Raw genomic sequence first — 21,615 nt, 5'->3', positions numbered from 1 at the left:
AATTCTCTTTAACCCCTTTGTTTATCGCAGCACTATTTACAGTAGCCAAGATATGGAAGCAACCTAAGTGTCCATCACTAGATGAATGGATAAAGAAGATGTGGTACATATACACAATGAAATACTATTCAGCCATAAGAAAGAAACAAATCCTACCATTTGCAACAACATGGATGGAGCTAGAGGGTATTATGCTCAGTGAAATAAGTCAGGCAGAGAAAGACAAATACCAAATGATTTCCCTCATTTGTGGAATATAACAACTAAGCAAAACTGAAGGAACAAAACAGCAGCAGAATCATCACAGAACCCAAGAAGGGACTAGTGGTTACCAAAGGGGAGGGGTTGGGGAGGGCTGGTAGGGAGGGAGGGAGAAGGGGATTGTGGGGTATCATGATTGGTGCATATGGTGTGTGTGGGGTCATGGGGAAGACCGTAGCTCAGAGAAGACAAATAGGTACTCTGTGGTGTCTTACTATGCTGATGGACAGTGACTGCAATTGGGTATGGGGGGGGACTCCATAATAAGGGTGAATGTAATAACCACATTGTTTTTCTTGTGAAACCTTCATAAGAGTGTATATCAATGATACCTTAATAAAAAAAAATTCCCTTTAGCTAGAATGCCTGGCTACAGCTAAGCTATGTACTTGGTGTTGCAGTGACGGACTCTGCTTTTGTTTTACTCCCATGTTTTAATCATTATCTTTAAGACCTTGCTTTAAAAATTCACTTTGTGTTGAATAAGTGTAAAGATTTTTTGTACACCACCCCCTCCACTGGGCTCAATTTTACAAAGACAGGAGAGAGTTTTACTAAACTTTGTATCCCCAGCATTGAAGGTGCAGTAATAAACTTCATAATAATGGTGAAAAAAAAAATTCACTTTGTGTATTTCTCTGTTGAACATTACCAGTTTTGATTATTGTTTTACTTCCTGTTATTTGTGTTCAGCTAAAACTTTATTTTGCATTTGTAGGTAACATTTGATCATTCTCAAGGTATTTGGGGTTGTAGCTTTCCAACTGGAAAATAATCTCAAGGACACTGATGCTGTCATTGTTTTCATCTTATTCTTAATTCTCCCCTCTACCCCGAAGTCTAATACAGTGCAAAAATATAGAAGTCCATGAACTGAAGTTCATCTCCAAATGTGTATTTACTCTTCTCTTGTCTTGCAGACATGTTGGCCGCCATTGCCTCCAAGCCCACCTTAGTCCTCAGCTCTGTATCAGAAAGTAAGTTTCTAAATCTGTGGAGATTATTATGATTTGACTCTTTTTTTTTCCTCAGGGAAAAGTAGTAGGCTACTGAATAAGATTTGGGAGGTATGTGTGAAAGCAGGTAGTTGCAGACAGTTGGCTGAAATGTCAGTGATTGTGGTCACTATTTTTCTCGTCTCATAGTAGAAGGAAGGATAAGAGTATTTCTTTGGCCTTTCAGCTTTTCTGTCATATTTAACTTCATTGATTTTCTCCAATTTCTGATTCCTTTCTTGATACCTAATTTTCTTCTGTCCTTTCTGTTTAATCTTTTTCTTCCTTGAAGTTTTTTTTTTTTCCTTGTAACTTTTAATTTGGACAGCTCTCAGGACTTAGTCTTGAAGTATATTTCTTCCTGCTGTATTCAGTCCTAGCCTATTGACTTCAACAGTTGCCTTTATTTTTTTAATTTTAATTTTGGAAATATTTTGTACTTTCAGAGAAGTTGGGAGAGTAGAACAATGAATTTCTGTATACCTTTCACCTAGATTTATCACTTGTTAACATTTTCCTGTTTTCTTATCACTCCATATATTTTAGGTTGTGCTGTATGAAATTGTTGTTTTTGTAGGTCAAAACTAGTCTCATATTGACATTTTAGAGTGATTTAGCCTGATAGATAGATAGATATTTAGTTGTTATTATTTCCTCTGAATTCTTTGAGATTAAGTTTCAGACATCATGATACTTTACTTCTAAATAGTTCTCCTAAAAACAAGAATGTCATCTTCAATAACAGCATAATTATATAAATGTAGTTACCAAATTCAAGAAATTTAACATTAATGTACTCTTATCCAATATACAGTCTATTTTCAGATTTTCCATTTGTTCCAAATGATGTACTTTGTAGAAATAGAGTGTATTTGTCCCCCATCAAGTATCTAATTAGGCTCACATATTGTATTCTGTTGTTATAGTTCTTTAGTATTCTTTAGTCTGGAATTGTTTCTTAGCCTTCCTTTGTTTTTTATGACAGTGACGTTTTTGAAGAATACAAGCCAGTTTTGTAGAGTGTCTCTCAAGTTGGGTTTGTATGATTGTTTCCTAATGATTAGATGCCCATTATCCATTTTGGCAGGAGTAATACATAGTGATGCTGTATCTTTACTACATCATATCAGGGGGTATATGATGCCATTTGTCCCATTATCAGTGACTTTAACTTGATCATTTGAATAAGAAAATGTCTGTTAGGTTTTTTCCACTATAAAGTTACTTTTTTCCTTTTATAATTAGTAAGTAATCCATGGGGAGATACTTTCTTGAAGGGGATGAACTCAGTTTAGTATGGACACATAGTAAGTTGTTGAATATAGCTGTTTAACCATTGGCTTCAACCTAGCCCGGTGATAGAGAAAACCAAGAAACCATTCAGAGGTACTAAGCTGAATCCAGTTCTTGATTTTTGAGAACCTGAAAGGGAGTCTTGAAGAGCCAGATGGGAGCAGGTAGTAATGTCTGAAATAGAGATAGCACCTTGGCCTAGGAAAAGGGTCATCCATTTCTGTAAGTGGTTTTGAAATATTTTATGTGCCCTGCTGCCCAATAAGAGAGGAACTGAACTTCCATTGCTGGACTCCTATGTGTTGGGGGGTTTGGTAAGAAGTTACCTCTGCTGTGACCTCACTGGGGTTTGAGGTTATTAATAACTGAGTCAGACTTTGCAGAAAGGTGAGTGTATGAACATGTTCTCTGAATATAGTGAGTTCATTCAGGCCAGCTTACTTTTTAAAAATTTTAACTTTTTATGTAAAAATTTAAACCTTGTTTACTGTTAGTCATTTTTAAACTGTCTGGTTTATTTTAGTGCTGTTCCTTTGGGAACTACAGCAAAAGAAGAGATGGAGAGGTTCTGGAGTAAGAATACTGGTTCCAACCGCCCTTTGTCTCCCCATATCACTATCTACAGGTAAGGAAATCTAGAAGTGGTGGATAAAAGCTCTGGAGGTTGGCGCATGGCCTCCTTGATTACCTCCCTCAGTTCTTTTTTATAAGAAGACAACTAAATTCTGTCTTCTTGCCTTAAAAGGGTAATCTGTCCTTCAAAACTACCGTTTTGAAAATTCTGGTAAGTCAAAATTAACTCCTATTAACTAAAAAAAATTTTTGAAACGATTTCATATTTACATAAATGTTTGCAGAAATAATACACAGTTCTATATGTCTTCATACAGATACCCAACTTAACATGTTTGAATGATTTAAGAAAAAGTACAGAGATGATGATGCTTCATTGGTTTTGTATTAGTTTTCTATTGCTGCCGTAACAAGTTTTCATAAACTTAAGGGCTTAAAAGAAGATATTTAGTATCTTAAAGTTGTATAGGTCAGAAGTCTGACTCATGTATCACTGGGTTAGAGGCAAGGTGTTGGCCAGGCTTCATTCTCTTCTGGAGGCTCTAACAGGAGTATCTGTTCCCTTGCCTTTTCCTTCTTCTAGAAGCTACTTTGAATTTCTTGGTTAGTGGCCTCCTTCCTCCATCTTCAAAATCAGCAATGATGGGTCGAGTTCTTCCACCCTATCACTTTGGCCCTGCTTCCATTGTCACGTTTCTCCTCTGCCTCCCTTATGCCAGGCTCTTCTGCTCTAAGAACCCTTGTGATTACATTGGGCCCATCCAGGAAGTCCAGGGTAGTCTCCTTATCTTAAGGTGGGCTTATTAGCAACCTTAACTTCATGTGCAACCTTAATTCCCCTTTGCCATGTAAGGCAAAATACTCACAGTTTCCAGGGATTAGAATGTGGATATCTTTAGTGAGGTCATTATTCTGCTTACCACAATCCCTTAATACTTGGGTGTGTTGTGTTTCCTAAATTCAAGTACACTCTCCATAGTACAACCATCATAATCGAAAAGTAACGTTAATCCAGTGTTACCATCTGATCCCATTCAGTTTTGGCCAGTTGTCCCAGTAATGTCCTGTAGGTGTCCAGGATCCAACCCAGGACCATGTATTGCATTTTGTTGTCTGTTTAATTTCCTTCACTGTAGAACAATATTTTAGTCTTATCTTTTATGACCTCGACAGTTGTAGAACGTTCCTCAGTTTGGGTTTGTCTGATATTTTCTTGTGATGTATCTGTTTTTGGCAGGAGTACCTCTGACGCGATGCTGTGCTCTTCCCAGTTCATTGTCTTGGGGGTGGCATAGGATAATGATTTATCCCATTACTGGTGAAACAGACGTTCATCACTCGTCAGAATGTCTGCTGGATTTCTCAGTCTATAAAATTAATGAATAAAGATATTATGTTTACTAATTAATACTTAATTTGGGAAGATACTCTTGAGACTGTCAATATTCTATTTCTCATCAGACTCTGACCCACCAGCAGCAGTTACTACTATGATCGTTGCCAAATTGTGATTTTTCTAATTCCATCTTACCTTCTAGATTTATTTATTACTATAGGGTAAAGATTGCTTTTTTTAATCAGTGCAAACCCAAGGATTCTTAAAGGATTCCTAAAAGGAAAAACTCGTTTCTTCTCTATTCCTATGACATGAACTAAAGGAAAAACAGTTCTCTTTCCTCTCTACTCTCAGTGCTTCTGACAACAAATGTGTAGAGGTTTTTCTCAGACCAACTAGTATTCCAGCTTTGTGACTGTCCTACAACTCTTACTACATGGAGTTAATGCAGGCTTCACAGGTTAGGGGCCTAGTCCCACAAAACGGTACCTCACTTCGAATGCCAGTTCCAAGTCCCAGGCTGTCACTTGTACTTCTGACTGACCAGCTATAAATAAGGGTTCCCATGACCCCCCTCTTTGGGTTCTGTAATTAGCTAGAATTGTTCACAGAACTTGAAAACATTTACTTACATTTACTAGTTCATTTTAAAGGATATTACAAATGATGTTTACATTTTACATTTCAAAAGGATATTACAGAGAGTCAGGCACCCTTTTGGGCACCTCTGTGTCTGGAGGAGTCGCAACACAGGAGCTTCCGTCTCCGTGGAGTTGGGTACCCCTGACACGTGGATGTATTTACTAACCTGGAAACTCCTCGAGCCCCACACCTTGGGGATTTTTTTGAGGCTTCATCAAGTAGGCATGATCAGTCATTAGTTCAATCTCTAGGCCCTCTCCCTTCCCTGAAAAAAGGCAGGGTGGGGCTGAAAGTTCCAGGCTTCTGTCATGGCTTGGTCTTGGTGCCCAGCCTCTATCCAGGGTCATCCCATTACAACAAAGGATACTCTTACCACCTAGGAAATTCCCAGGCATTCAGGAATTGTGTGTCAGGAGCCAGGGTCAAAGACCAAGTATTAGAATGAAGAGGCTCTTAGCACGCTTATCACTCAGGAGAATATACAGGCTTCCGGAATTCTATGTCAGGAACCAGGAACAGGGACCAATATATATATATAATTATTATTCCACAAGTCCTATTTTGTCCAAAGGATTATGCCATTATTCTCATTTATTTTGGGTAAATTGTGCCTTACTTGCTCAGTGGGAATTCTATAAGATGACTCCTGTGAAATCAAGACCTGGGTGCTAGGTGTGCTCGCTGTCACCAGGATATCATTGCGTCTAGGCCTTTTCACAGGATGGAGCTGGGATAGATGTGTCTGCAAACACACATGTACAGTTTTGTATGTGAGCATATGCATGTGTCTGTATCTGTTTATCTGTTGTCCTCAGAAGTAGCGTTGATAACTGTTAACGCTGGTGTCTAAAAAAACTGTTGTAGACCTGCTCCTTTCTAGCTAACCCAGCAAAGCATCTTGAGCTCTGCTGCCCTCTTTGCTTGGGTTCCTGCCATGGAGGCAGGCCATTTTTTAACCACCTCCACAAATACCACAGCCCTTCAGATTTTTTCCAAGCCAGATTCCAGAAATAATTCTGATTGCAAAAGTTAGACATTCTACTAAAACAGAAGGATACTAATTTAAAGTGATCTTAATTCTTGCTATACTTTACAGTAAAACATTATTTTTAAGAGATAAAATTGGGAAAGGACTATGATGAAGAACTTCTCCTATTATCCTAAATCTGCATTTAAAGCCTTAGCTTCCTTTCACGGATCATATAATGAATGGCAGGAAGCTGGTAAGGTCAGGCTTTCACTACCTTGTTTGCTCTTTCAGTTATAAATGTACCTAGACATACTCGTGGGGATAAAAACAAACAGCAGGGAACATGGGGCTGTTTCCATGGTGGCATGTCCAGGAAAGATATCTGAGATATCTGGAGTTATATATTCCATTACTAACCTTTAGACTTTGTTAGAGAAGGCATGGAAATAAATGGTTAAGTTAGCATCCTTTGAAGTACTATTAATCTCTTAAATTGAGTCAGTTTATCAGAGCAAAAGTATATAAGGGATTAAGTTATCAGAAGAATAAGAGTCATTCTAAACGATGTTGAGAAGCTTTTTTAAAACAAACATAAATTAAATTTAACTTAATCATTGATGTCATTGGTTTTAAGAGTACCTTAGAGCTTTGGATATCCCCTAAGCATTTGTGGATAGCTGTGTGGGGCAGGTTGTAGGCCCCTTTCCCTTGGTAATCAAAGCAACTTTACTTTGATCTGTCTTATATACAGGGTTTTTTCACAGTGAGGAAAAGTACTGATAAAAACAGTTTAAAAGTCACCATTGTATCTAATAAGTGACTTTCCTCTGCAGTATTTTCATAACTGGTCTGGTTGCCTGCATGTGCTTGCATACCTCTAGTGACAAGGCCTGCTACCTACCTTCTCCAATTTGGAAAGTTCTCTTACCACCAGAAAGACCCTTCTTTTACTGAAGGGTATATATTTTCTGTCCAGTGGCTCTAGTTCTACCTTGAACTGTATAAAATAGATCTAAGCCCATTTTTTTCTGACAACCCTTTATTGGCTTTGAATATCTTTCCATGTGCTTACTGACCATTTGTATTTCTTCTTTGGAAAAATGTATATTCAAGACCTTTGCTCATTTTTTAATTGGGTTGTCTTTTTACTATTTTTTTTAAACTTTTTTTATTGTGGTAAAATATGCATAACATACAATTTTTAAGTGTGTAGTTAAGTAGCATTACGGGTATTCACATTGTTGTTGAGACCATTACCACTGTCCATCTCTAGAATCCTTTCATATTCTTAAACTGAAACTCTGTAGTCCTTAATAATTGCCGTTTTCTTCTGCCCTCAGCTCCTTGCAGCCACCATTCAGTTTTCTGTCTATAAATTTGGCATCATACAATGTCCTTTTATGTCTATTTTAATTGGCATAATGTCTTCAAGGTTCATCCATGTTGTAGAATATATCAGAACTACATTCCTTTTTAAGGCTGAGTAATACCCCATTGTAATGGATACATTTTGTTTATCCATTCATCTGTCCACAGACATTTGGGTTCTTCTACCTTTTGGCTGTTGCGAACAATACTGTAAACATTGACTGTGCAGGTATGTCTTTGAGGTTCTGCTTTCATTTCTTTTGGGTGTATACCCAGAAGTGGAACTGCTGGATCATATCCGTACTGTATTCCGCAGGGATTACCTTGTGTTACATTCCCACCAGCAGCGCCCAAGGGTTCCATTTTCTCCATATCCTTGCCAACACTTTGGTATTTGCTGGTTTGTTTTTAAGTAATAGCCATCCTAATGGGTGTGAAGGGGTATCTCATTGTGGTTTTGATTTGCATTGTGCTAATGATTAGTGATGTTGAGCATCTTTTCGTGTACTTACTAGCCACTTGTATACCTTCTTGAGAAATGCTTTTAACTTTCTTGACAGTATTGTTTATAGCACAGTTGTTAGATCACTTGCTGAATTCATGTATCCTGTGTCTTACAGTTTTTCCTTGATTAACATTCTACTACCAAAAAGGAAATAAAGTCAATACATTTCAAATCAGTAGATATTTGTTGTTTGCCCATAGGGTGCTTGGTACTCTATTAGTTGTTGGATATACAAAGATGAGTAAGATATACTTTGTGTTCAAAAGGATCTCAGGATCTCAGTTATTTCCTGAAAAATCTTTCTCCAAAGGAAAATCAAACTGGCTCCTAGTGATCATCTTTTCTGAATTAAAATAATCTCGATTTTCTATACTAGACTCTTTCCTAATGTTTGAACAGGAAATAGTGAGGTGATTTGTCTGTTCCATGATGTCTGAGGCCACAGCTAGAAAGCACAAAGGCTGGGGCTGAATTAGTCTGAAGATCCATTTGCTCACATGTCTTGGGTTGATTCTGGCTGTTGGAGGGGCCCTCAGTTTCTTTCCACATGAGCCTATCTACCTGATGTCTCTGCATAGGCTACTTTGAGCTTCCTCATAGCATGAGAAGGAAAGAGGGAAGGATGGCCATAGGGACAGAGGGGGAGATAAAGTGACTTAGGAGTCATTCTTTGTCAATTCTACTGCATTCTATTTCTTGAGGCACTCAGCCATGAAGACTTGCCCAAGTTCCAGGGGCTAAATACTTGCCTGATGAGTGACAAGATTCTGGAAGATCCTGGGGGACTGGAAGTAGAGCTGTGACTTTTTGGAAAATAAAATCTCCCTTACCTAGTCAGTGTTGGGCTAACCAGGCTGTGATTTTAACCGTTTTTGAAGATTAGGGTAACATTTGCTTTCAGTAGTTTCTCATATCACCCCCATTTCCCATGTCAGGATTTCTGAAAGATCGCCAGATAGGGCATGTGTTTCAGCTGTTAGCTCTCTTAGTCATGGGACTCATTCATCTGGCCAGGAGCCCTAAGTGAATGTGGAATGCTAAGCAATGTCTTAGAATTTCCCCGTGTCTTTTTTTTTTTCTTCAGTTCTCTGAAATCAATATTTGTTCTGACTTTTTCAGTCTGATAATCATTCTCTTTGACAAATAAACTAGTTGAGCAATCTGCTTTGCACTCTGTCATCTATTAACATAAAATTGTCCATCCTGGTTAGGAGGCTTTTATTCCCTGAGTAACATTTTAAAACCCCCTTTTTGTTGTCCTTGACATTTTTGCAAGCCTCATTCTGGGTCTTAGTCTCCTGATATATTTAACCAAATTATGCCATTGTTGTCTGCTTGTACTTTGCTATGTGGTTCTTTCACGTCTTATATTTATATATCTGGTTAAGTCTAAGTTAATCAGAGTGGTGTCTAGCCAGTGTTTTTTGTTTCTTTGGACATTACTCCTTTTATTCTGTGACCATTTTCATTACATAGAATTTCTTTTTGAGATCTTTTCAGCCTACTTGAGCTGCTTCCCTCTAGAGTGTTGAATATGCGGTCTGGTCACACTCGGCATTCCCTCTCTAACCTGACCTTCTGGGATGAATGTTAACTTTATCCAGAGACTCCCATTTTTGTATTTCACTAACCAGTTCTCTTGAACATGAGAACTAAACAGTGTTAGTTGTCCTTCTGTGAATATGCTTTGGCAAATTGACAACTCAGAACATGATTTAAAAGGAGTTTGTCACCTCACATCAGTAAGGATCACCACCATCCAAAAGACAAACAACAACAAATGTTGGCAAGGTTGTGGAGAAAGGGGAACCCTGCTACACTGCTGGTGGGAATGTAAATTAGTTCAACCATTGTGGAAAGCAGTATGGAGGTTCCTCAAAAAGCTCAAAATAGAAAAATACCATTTGACCCAGGAATTCCACTTCTAGGAATTTTCCCTAAGAATGCAGCAGCCCAGTTTGAAAAAGACAGATGCACCCCTATGTTTATCCCAACACTATTTACAATAGCCAAGAAATGGAAGCAACCTAAGTGTCCATCAGTAGATGAATGGATAAAGAAGATGTGGTGCATATACACAACGGAATATCACTCAGCCATAAGAAAAAAACAATTCCTACCATTTGCAACAACATGGATGGAGCTAGAGGGTATTATGCTCAGTGAAATAAGCCAGGTGGAGAAAGACAAGTACCAAAAGATTTCACTCATATGTGGAGTATAAAAACAAAAACTGAAGGAACAAAACAGCAGCAGAATCACAGAACCCAGGAATGGACTAACAGTTACCAAAGGGAAAGGGACTGGGTAGAATGGGAGGGTAGGGAGGGATAAGGGCGGGGAAAAAGAAAGGGGGCATTATGATTAGCATGTATAATGTGGGGGAGGGCATGAGGAGGGCTGTGCAACACAGAGAAGACAAGTAGTGATTCTACAACATCTTACTACATTGATGGACAGTGAATGTAACGGGTTTGTGTGGGGGACTTGGTGAAGAGGGGAGCCTAGTAAACATAATGTTCTTCATGTAATTGTAGATTAATGATAACAAAATCAATCAATTAATTAATTTTTTTATAAAGGGGGTTTGATGATGAAGTATTTAAAAACTGCCATGGATTAAGAAAATACTAAATTCAGCAAAACTGAACTGAAAAATTTGGGATAGATAATTTATTAGGGAATAAATGGTATGCTCAATTTGGGTATTTGGGGACATACAATAAGAGAGAGTTCAAGTATGGCCATATATTATGTGAAGCAGTGTACAAACAAAACTCACTTAAGTTTTCTTCACTATTACAGTGAGGAAAGTAAGGACCCAAGTGGTTGTATACTAGTGATTAGTTGTAACTGTATGCAACTTTAATTGGTGTCTCTGACTTAACCACGTTTCTGATGGGAAGAGGAGTTTTAGGTATAATTGATTCCTCCTATGAGCTCTATCAGTGATGCAGTCTGGTAAAGGAAAGGGACCCTTCTCCTTAAATAAATCAGTTTTCTTGTTTTCAAGCTAGGAAGTAGAAACACAGGAATATGAAATGTTTGTTTTTGTGCTTAAGTAGTGACTATTTCTGAAGTAGTTTATATTCTCTCTGCCAAGAAGGACTCTACTGTGGTGTCATCTTTCCCTTTTTTTAATTGCCTTTGTGTATTTCTTTGCAGGTGGTCTCTTCCCATGGCGATGTCCATTTGCCACCGTGGCACTGGTATGGCCTTGAGTGCAGGTCTGTATGTGTTTTGATGAACACGTGCACACATGCGCGCACACACATGCTTCTTTGAAGAACTTGCTATTTCTGTGGCTCTCAGCACTGCCTCCTTTGCAGCTCAGCAACTTGGTTTAGAGAAAATGATGAGTCCATTAGAGCTTATTGTTCATTCATTCCTTTGAATTTCATCAGCAGAACTGGTAGCTCAAGTGTAGGGATCCTGTATTTAGGAGCTACTGCTGAGACATTGGCATAAATTATCTAAAGCTGTGTCTCTGCTATTCATAGCAGATTCGTTTTGTTAATAATCAAGTAAAGATAAGAACTCCTGTCTGGCTTTGATGTTTTCATTCCTCTGGCTGGTAAAGGGATGATGGAATCCAGGCATAAGGATGATTGTGGCCTGGGAATCTGTGTATAGTTTCTGGTTTTAATTTACTTGACCTGAAATAATATGATAAATTTCAAGATTAGGTTATTCTAACTAAATTCATAGTTACTTTATTTTTGCTTACTTAGATTCTTATAATTTTTAGATTGATGCTTTCTGCTTAGTTTGGTAGTATTGATGAAAAAATTTAATCCTAAAATCACTGGAAGAACAAGAGTAGTTTGTTTATTAGGCTGTAGTTTCCCTTATTACCTCAGCATTTGTCATCACTGAATAAATAAATAAAAAGGATGTTGGCTTTTTCATGGACTATGACAAAAAGGTATTAGTTTGCTAAACATGATGAAAGTTGAATATACTTTTCACAACAATACTTAATTGTTCATTTTTTTCTGTCTTTACCTCTTTGAATGACCTTGTATTCATCAGAATTTTTATCCGTTTTTTCCAAACATTCTGTAAATCTGTGATAGAATGTAGTAGTTGTTTTCTGTAGCTACTACTATTACCGTGTTTCCCTCAAATGCTGAAGGCCCCTTCTTCAAAACTGGAAGGGAACAGATTTGTACTAGGTAGGTGACCTAGGCAACTTAGTTAAGTCTCTGAATCTCAGTTTATTGCTGGTAGAATTGGCATATGAATAATTTCCCAGAATTGGTGGGATTTCAAGAAACTGCACTGTAGATCTTGACCTATGGAAACAGGGAAGAGAAGTGTGGTGAATTTTTATAGTAAGTCTCTGAGAAGTAGCTGTGCGTTGGTCCAAATGGCAAGAAGAATTGGATCGTGGGGCCTGAAGTGAAGTCAGTCTCAGCAGCTGCAGTCTTTGTGTTCTTGTGGCTTTTCTCCAATCTGGTTTTCACACAACAGCAAGAAAAATAAAAAATCTTTTGAAAATAAATTGAATTATGTCACACTTAGAATCTTTCTATTACTGCATTTACCTCTGCACTTAGATTAAAATTCAAATCGCCACCATGGCCTAAAATGCCCTGCCTGATCTGGCCCTTGAGTAACTCATCTCTGCCATTCCTCCCCTCCTCTGCTCTAGCCACACTGGTCTTTAAATCCCTTAGGACAGGGAAAACTCTTTTTCCCCCCAGAGCCACTGCATGTTTTGTTCCCTTAATCTGAAATGCCCATCCCTGCCCCTTGCTGCACTGTGCAGAGTTCCTGTTTAGATCCTGTAGGTCTCAGCAAAATTGTCAACTCAGAGTACTTTGCTTACCACAGTATGTAAAGTAGTAGCTTCTAGTTCTAGTGCTATTGTTGATTTTCTGTTTCACAGCATTATTCCTTTATAGTTCTCATTGCATCAGTTGCTTCTTTCATGGCATTTATTACCTAATTTACAATTATTTTATTTGCTTTTTATACATCTCTTTTGTTGGACTGTAAACTCTTCACAGAGTGGGGAACTGCATCTGATTTGCCATTTGTGGCACCCAGTAGGTGCTTAGTCTCTACTAAGTGAATGTATCCATATAAATCACTTTGCTCATAGCGGTCATTTCAGAAGCGTTCATTTTTCCTACTTTCTAATTAATCTGTTGTGCATTAGAAATTGGATAGTATAATAATAGCTTCTACCCTCAAGGGCAGAGGAGTCTAAGGAGTAAGACAGATATTTATAATGCACTGTGATAACTTTGTAATACAGACTTGAGGTCCCAGGGGAAAACCAACTCTGAAGGAGTTGGAAAGCTTGGAAGAAGACTGAACAGGAGAGGTCATGAAGAGGAGGCAGAGGAGGACATTCCAACCGAGAGACTACCTTACGCAAAGCTGCGGGGATTGGAAAGCGTCCAGAGTAACTGGCTAATGATGATTAGCTCTGGTTGTTTGAGAGTAGTGTTTGTGGGAGAAGTGGCAGAAGATAAGGCTGGAAAGTGTACCAAATGGTAGAGGACTTTGACTGCCATGCTGACAACTTGGAAAGACTGTGGGAAGTCATAAAAGGTTCATGTTCTTATTTGTTCCAGTAACAGGACAAGCTGGCCCAGACAAAGTATTTATTTGAACTGTAGAGATATTGTGGAAACTATATAAATTCTAAAAGCACGTTGAATTAAAAAGCATAATGGCACTAGTTTGACTTTAAACTAGAATTTATTGGAAAAGATTGTTTATAAACAATTCTTTAAAACATGAGAAGAGATGCTAGTAAAACTCTTCTGTTCTTTGGTTCTGTAGGGATTAAAATACTCATGATTTTTCACAGAGACAGATTAAAATACCATGTTAAGTTCCAGCTATAAATCAGGGTTTTCGTGACCCTGTCAGGTTTGATAATTTGCTAGAACAGCTCACCAGAACCCATGAAAGCGCTTATATTTACTGTTTTTTTAAATAAAGGATGCAACTCGTAATAGGCAAATGGAAGAGATCCATTGGGCAAGGTATGGGGAGGAGAGAGGGTATGGAGCTTCTGTGCCCTCTGGGCATGCCCTCCTCCCAGCATATCCATGTGTTTCACAATCTGGAGGCTGTTTGAACCCTGTTGTTTAGGGGTTTTTAAGGAGGCTTCATTCATTACTAAGGCCAGATTGATTAAGTCATTGGCCGTTGGTGATTAACTCAATCACCAGCCACTCTCCTCTTCAGAGATGTTGGGGATGGGGAAGAAGGTAGCTGAAAGTTCCAACCCTCAAACCATACCTTGATTTTTCTGGCAGCTTGCCTCCATCCTGAGTCTGTCTGAGGACCCCCAGCCACCAGTCGTCTCATTAGCATGCAAAAAACCACTCTTGCCACTCCAGAGATGTAAAGGGATTTAGGAGCTGTGTGCAAGGAACTGGGGGAAAAAGACCAAATATATATTTCCTGCTGCATCACATTTTCAAACAAGGAATAGTGATCAATTCAATCAAAAGTGACTTTGACCAAAACTTTCCTTATTAAAGTGAAATATATGAGAAGTAAGAGATAGGAAGTTCTCTGATGTCTAGTGTTCTGGGAAACAGGAAATAGCTTCTCCTTAGAACCTAAGCGCCTGAGGAGGGTCTCCTCTGAAAGTTAAACAATTTAAATTGGGAAACGAAGCCACTAAAGCTGTCCCATCTAATCACTAAGAAAAATTTAATGGTGCTTCACTTGGCTGCCAAGACCAGCTCCAGCCCGCTGCCCTGCGGGTAAGTGCTGTGTCCCAACCACGGGGATCATCAGTAAATCCCAGTGCCACTTCTGGAAGCTGTCATAAGCTCTTTCAGACACCTCTTCCCAACAGGCCCCTGCAGATACCAGTGCAAATGAAAAAGGAAAACTTTGAACGAGCCCTGATGGAGCTGCCCAAGTGATAATTAAAGCCCAGGTTGAGAGCACCTGATTGTTCTTTTATCTAATAAAGTGTGGTCACACTAATCTCATTGTGTTGTATTCTGCCGGTCTCCTTCCCTGCAGGATCTAGTGGTTGGTGGTTGTGGGTGGTCAGGAGTGTTCATTCACTGAGGAGAAATAAAGCATTCCCGAGAAGCATTTTTTCCTTCTGGTGACAATCAGTTTTTGACAAGAAAGAACTAAGGTGTAGTCATGAATTAGGAAGGGCTGAGAATGGGATTTTTTTAGCTATAAATGACCAGATATTTTCTGAGAGGTACAGGACCAAACATTCCAGTTAATGTAAATAATAATCACCACCAGGCCTGCAGTAGGAACTTTATATATAGTATTTAATTTAATTCTCATAATCCTAACTAGGCATTATAAGCAGGAAAGGAAGAGAGGATATAGTAGCTACGTAGTGACAGAGGTGGAACTGAACTCAGATCTCTCTTACTCCAAAGTCTGTGCTCTATTCCCACTTTTTCTACACTTCCTGAGTCTTGAATAACCAGGATTTCCTAACATAAAACACATTACATCTGAGAATCAGTACCCAGGGTCCCATCTCATGAAATGCCCAGAAGGAAAATACAGCCATTTCGAAGTCCCATTAGTTACTCCTAAGTCTTTAAGGCCTTTGGCTATTCTGAGAAAGCAGCTGATGCCTGAGCACTAGGTTGGCGTGCCTGCAGGCAGCCTCACTCAAGTTGATTCTCCAATCTGATCTGGTTTTAGACTACCCAGAACATTCAGGACCATGCACACCCATTGAGTTAACTCTATGATTCATTTGCAGTTGCATTCCTCTAAAATATCTGTTCTTTGGCATCCATGTGTTCTTTTCTAATCGCATTCCTTTTAGTGTTGTATGCTGCATATTGACTACCCTTTCCCAGTCTCATTCATAACTGCAGCTTCAGCAGCCCCTCTCAAGGAATTTACCTGAGGTCTGATTCTTCAGTCTGACCTCTATGAAGATCACTGTGAAACAGAAAATGGGGATGGGAATGTCCAGTCTGTTTTACAAGGTTGGAGAATTTGTGTAGTACCCAACAGTGTATATACATCCCCCTAGTAACTGTGGTTGTTGAAGAATGAAAAAAAAATTCCATTTATGTGGATAACTTTTTTCAAATGGCTACTAAATTGTTTGGATCTAACTACTTAATAAACAAAACTGTTGGGTATTTCTTTTGGTTGAGGGATACCATGAAAACAATTACTGAAAACATTGAGTTACCATGAACTGAGATAGTTTGAGAAGGTTTAGGAGGAAGGTATGGCCCAAAAGCATTCAGAGATCTTTGACAGTCTGGATAGATAGAAGTCAGAAGATCACAGGAGCCACTCTACTATCTCTGAACTTCAGTGCAAATCCGCAGCTCTGTAACGTCTGTAGCCACACAGACCCCTCAGTTATCGGGGCAGATTCAGCCTTGATCTCTGCACCAAATGTGACAGCAGCCTAATAGCTGAGTTCCAGGCATGGCCTCATAGCAACACTAACCCCTAGAGCACTGGAATCTGATATGGCTGCCGCATCCTAGGATAACACCACCCACCCTCCTCTTAACTACTGTGGAGGCAAAACTAATGGAAATCCTGGGGCAGGAGCAGCAGTGTCTTCTTCAGCTTTTGCTTCTCCTATGAATGTCATAGAAGTCCATCAGTTAATGCAAAAGGAAGAAAATGTCTAATAAATCAAATGTTCTTGAAACTGTTATACTACACAACCCCAAGCCAATTTTTCCAAGTTAGTATTTTTAAAAAAGAAGTGAAAATAACAATTAAGAATCAGGAGTTTATAAGTGCTTAAGAAAATGTGTGGTGGTAGTGGAAAGAATCTGAGTTTAGTGTTCAAATCCCAGTCCAGTCACCTAAGGCTGAGTAAACTTGGATACATTTCTTATTGTTTCTGAGCCTCCTTTCTTAAGCTGTCAAATGAGGGGTACTGTTATTTTTCAGATTGTAATGAGGATTAAATGATTTTGCAAATACTCAATAAATGATGGCTATAGCAACAATTGTATTTGAAATAGGTGGTATTTTTCCAATAGGTTGAGTAATAAAATATAAAATGGCACAGTCTCTGGATATATGCAAAACAGTGGTTATCTCTGAGTGGTGGGATTATGGGAAACGTTTCTAAACCATACATTTCTGTAATGTTATAATTTTTGCAATATATTTTTGTAATGAAAAAAATATTAAACTGTCTCTGGAAGGTCAAGGAGATCTGAGATCAATACACAAATTCCAGCCCAGATACATTTGAGAGAGAGATCATGTTGGCTGGCTGCCTTGGGGTTCTTTCAAGAAAGGCTCTCCTTTTCTGAACTCAAAATACTTCTGACACCAAATGTATGTTTTTCCCAATATCTGCAAATTCTTCAGTTCTCCGGACACCAAGTAGGTGTCCAGCAATTTAATTCAGTTCTGACATTCACTACCCAGAGTTTGTGCAGACCCCACAGGTTAAGGGTTCATCCTACAAGACTCACTGACTTAAGACTCAGGCTGTGAGTCCCAGCACTGGTGCTTCTTGACCCAGTAACACTGAAAACCTGGTCTGTGCTGATACAAAGATGAGTAAGTCCTTGCCGTTAAGGTCTTCATAGTCAAGTATATTTTCCTCCTACTTCTCTTTTAACTATACTATCTCCCAGTTACCCCACCCACACTTAAAACTTCACTTATCACTTCTTGCCGATGATTCTCAAATCCGTATCTTTAAACCAGAGCATAGCTAACTTTAGACCTCTATCCAGATGCTTATTGAATATGTTCACTTTGATGTTCCTTAGGTACGTCAAACTCAAATATACTCTAAACTGAACCTATCTTTACCCCTCCCAAAGTGTCAACCACAATCTCCCAACAAATCAAAACTGAACAAACTAAAAACTACCTGCATTTCCTTTGTTCCCTGTGTAGGTAAAGGACATTGTCTAGTCAGTATCTCATGCAAACCACCATCCTTGACTTATCTCATTTACCCCTTACTCCAAAATTTTACCTCCTTTCTATCTTTGTATCATTGTCCCTTCTCTGTTCTCTCTGTTACTATCTTCAGTCAAGTTATTACCACTTTGTGGACTGGACACTGGAATTAACATGGCCTCCTATTCAGACTTCCTGTTTCCATCTGACTCCTCTCTAATCTGGCCCCCTAATTGCTGCCATGTCGATCTTTTAATAGGGCATGTCACACCATATCACTCTGCAGCTTAAAACTCCTTATGATTTTCAGTCCCATTAGGAATGTCAGTATTTGGCCCAAGTAACCCTCCCCTCCTGAACCCAGGGCAGATCATTTTTTCTATGTGTGATAAGGCCTAAGATTACTTCTCACTTTAACACTGTAGGCAGCCATTATTAATTGGTATGGATTGGCACTGAGATTAACAGTATTTTATTGGCACTGATATGAAATCTGGCCTCCCTGACTGCAAGGATCAAGTTTAAACTATGTAGTTTAGCACATAAATCCCTTTATAATTGAAACTTGTGTCCTGCCCCTTCCCACTTCCTGCCCTGGATCTCCTCAAAACCCAGCCTGAGTACACCTCTGAGAAAACATTTTCCGGTATATTCTCCCCATCCTACCAGATGGATTATGATTCTTCTACTTGTGTTAGCACCCTATGCACACACGCACCTTTGTTACAGTGCTAGGGCACTCTGGAACCATACCTTGTACTATAGATTGACTTACTTAAATGTCTCCCTACTACGCTCTAAGTTTCTTAAGGCAAGACCATACCTTGGGTTTTTTCACCACAAGTTTAGCACAGGTTTAGTGCATAAGATGCTTTCAATAAATGTGAAATACAAGAGTGTGTGTTTGCTACAATTGACAGCAGTAGAACAGAATGGATCCCTAGGAGTCACACTGTGTGCAGTTGTCTATCCCCTACCACTATAAATATTTTCTTGGAAAGAGTTTTGTACAACCATCTCAAAACCTGACTATCAAAAGATCTTCTAGTGTTGAATTGTCATAATTCTAACTACTCTGCCTTGAGTAGAAATGGACACGTGCTTGTTATAATAATCCTGTGTATTTCCAAGAGGTATGCCCTCTCACCATGCTGTTTAGAATCACTGTATAGTGAGCCACAGTTACTAATGGAAATATGTAGGTAGGGGTAGAAACTAGGTGACAGCTATTGTGGTAGAGATTGTTTCTTTTAACAGTTATTGAGACATAATTCACATACCATGTAGTTCACTTATTTAAGGTGTACAATTCAGTGGTTTTTAGTATTTTCACAGAATTATGCAATAATCATCACAATCAATTTTAGAACATTTTAATATTTCCAGAAATATTCAATATTTCATTTAATAATGAAACCCTGTATCCATTAGCAGTCACACCCCATTTGCTCCCAGTGCTCTAGCCCAAGGCAACCACTTACCTGCTTCGACTCTGTAGACTGGTCTATACCAAACATTTCATATACATGGAATCATGCAATATGTGGTCCTTTGTGACTGGTGCCTTTCACTTAGCATAATGTTTTCAAAGTTCATCCATGGTGTAGCATGTATCAGTACTCATTTATTTTTATTGCTGAATAATATTCCATTGTATGGATATACCATATTTAATTCACCCATTCATCAATTGATGGATATTTGGTTGGTTCCACTTTTTGGCTGTTGTGAATAATGCTGCTGTTAATAAGTGTGTAAACATTTTTGTGTGGCCTTATGTTTCATTTGTTTTGGGTATATACCTAGAGTGGAATTTCTGGGTCATATGGTAACTCTGTTAACATAAGAAACTGCCAGACTTTTTTTCCAAAGTGACTGCACCATTTCAAATTCCCACCAACAATGTATGAGGGTTCCCATTTCTCTACACCCTTGCCAACACTGTTATCTGTCTTTTTATAATTTTTTAAATATATAAACACATTTGACATTTATATAAATGAATATCTTTTATGTAAATACACGTATTTTTTCCTTCACTTTTTAAAATTAAAGTATCTTTGATACACAGTCTTATGTTGATTTCAAATATGCAACACAGTGGTTCAACAGTTACTCGTATTATTAAATCCTTACCTCCTCTAGTGTGGTTACTATCTGTCAACATAATAGATGTTACTGAATCATTGACTAGTAAATACACATATAATTTTATATTTAGATACATTATAGGATCCTAGTAGTTATGACGTACTTCTCATTATGGTTTTGATATGCATTTCCCTAATAGCTAATGGTTGTTGAGCATTTTTTCATATGCTTATTGGCCATTTATTTATCTTCTTTGGAGAGAGAGAGATCTATTCAGATCCTTTGCCCATTTAAAAAATTTTTTTATTGTTTATTACTGAATGTAAGAGTTCTTAATATATGCTGGAAACAAGTCCCTTACCAGACATCCAATTTACAGATGTTTTCTTATTCTATGTGTTGTCTTTTTACTTTCTTATGGAACGTTTTTAGCACAAAATTTTAAATTTTAATGAAGTCCAGTTTATCTGTTCCTTTGGTGCTTGTAGTTTTGGCATCGTATCTGTGAAACCACTGCCTAACCCAAGGTCATAAGATCTACTCCTATGTTTTCTTCTAGTAGTTTTATGGTTTTACTTCTTACATTTGGGTCTGTGATCCGTTTTGAGTTAAATTTTTTTTGTAATAGAGATTTGAATGACAAGTTTTTTCTCAGCCTTTTCCTTGGTCTGAATATACTGTTTTTACTTTTTCTTACTGAGATGATAATACAGATGCAGCCAGAGGGGAACTTCTAAAGTGGTAGGTGAAATTTTTGTAGAAAGCGATGTTGAAAGGGGGAATAATATGCTAAAATGTACAAATTTAGATGAGGCTCAGATCCCAGGTAGCCTGTCTGCCACTACAAACGTGAACATTAGTTTAAGTCCTCTCCATTTCAAAATGATCTTGAATTGTACGAGGTGCCAGGGCTGTCATAAAGCCCGGTTTTATGTGTGTTACGTGAGTGGCAGCTGCTGGGCAGTTGTGATGGGCTTCCTTGGTTTTCTCCTCAGGGGTCTCGCTCTTTGGCCTGTCGGCCCTGTTGGTCCCTGGGAGCTTTGAGTCTCATTTGGAACTTGTGCGATCCCTGTGTCTGGGGCCAGCACTCATCCACACGGCCAAGTTTGCCCTCGCCTTCCCTTTCATGTATCACACCTGGAATGGGATCCGGCACTTGGTAAGTTAATTGTAGATTTGTACATATTCCAAGGGAAGGGAATGGAGAGCTTGGGAGGATTGTCTTCTTCGTGGTCTGGGCTTAGTGCTGTTCTTAGTTGTGCTGGACTTTGCTCCGGGGCCTCTTCGAGGAAACTACACCAGGCTTCCTATGCATTCCTTGGCAGCCCTGCTGCTGATCTAGCTGGGCCCTGGGTACAGGCCTGGCGGGTATTTGCAGGGTCTCGGTGTGAACTCATCCAGTTTTGAGAGGCATATTACTAAGAGAGACCCCTGAAGTCAGGTCATACATCTGGCATAGAAGGCATATCTATCTAACAGATTTATACCTACTGTGTGTCAGGCACTGTTCTAAACAGAGGGGGTCCAATTACGGGCTAGATAAACATGGCTGCTGCTTTCCGTCTAACACTCCTGCTAACCCAGAGTGGCAAGTTTGGCTGGAGTCAGATAGATTAAATTTTGCTATCTTGTCACCGGATTGCATGAACTGTTTTGGTTTTTTATTTGTTTTGAGCTGTTGGAGAGAATGGGGAACTTTAACAGAAACTTGGTGCCT

General features: G+C 38.8%; 1 protein-coding gene across 2 annotated transcripts in view; it reads left to right on the top strand.

Moving 5' to 3' along the window:
• SDHC (succinate dehydrogenase complex subunit C) overlaps nt 1-21,615 on the top strand; it is a 30,003-nt gene that overhangs the window by 4,862 nt on the left and 3,526 nt on the right. The window contains exons 2-5 of one of the 2 annotated variants that reach the window (XM_036922812.2): nt 1,182-1,238; nt 3,073-3,174; nt 11,109-11,170; nt 20,894-21,057. In XM_036922812.2, coding sequence (XP_036778707.2) covers nt 1,182-1,238; nt 3,073-3,174; nt 11,109-11,170; nt 20,894-21,057 — 385 coding nt within the window. The remainder of the gene's footprint in view (nt 1-1,181; nt 1,239-3,072; nt 3,175-11,108; nt 11,171-20,893; nt 21,058-21,615) is intronic. The other variant, XM_057495188.1, reaches the window with a different exon arrangement.

The sequence above is a fragment of the Manis pentadactyla genome, chromosome 19, assembly GCF_030020395.1.
Source record: "Manis pentadactyla isolate mManPen7 chromosome 19, mManPen7.hap1, whole genome shotgun sequence".
In the NCBI taxonomy this organism is placed as follows: Eukaryota; Metazoa; Chordata; class Mammalia; order Pholidota; family Manidae; genus Manis; species Manis pentadactyla.
Note: the sequence above shows the minus strand (reverse complement) of the source record. Positions and strands in the feature narration are given on the sequence as shown.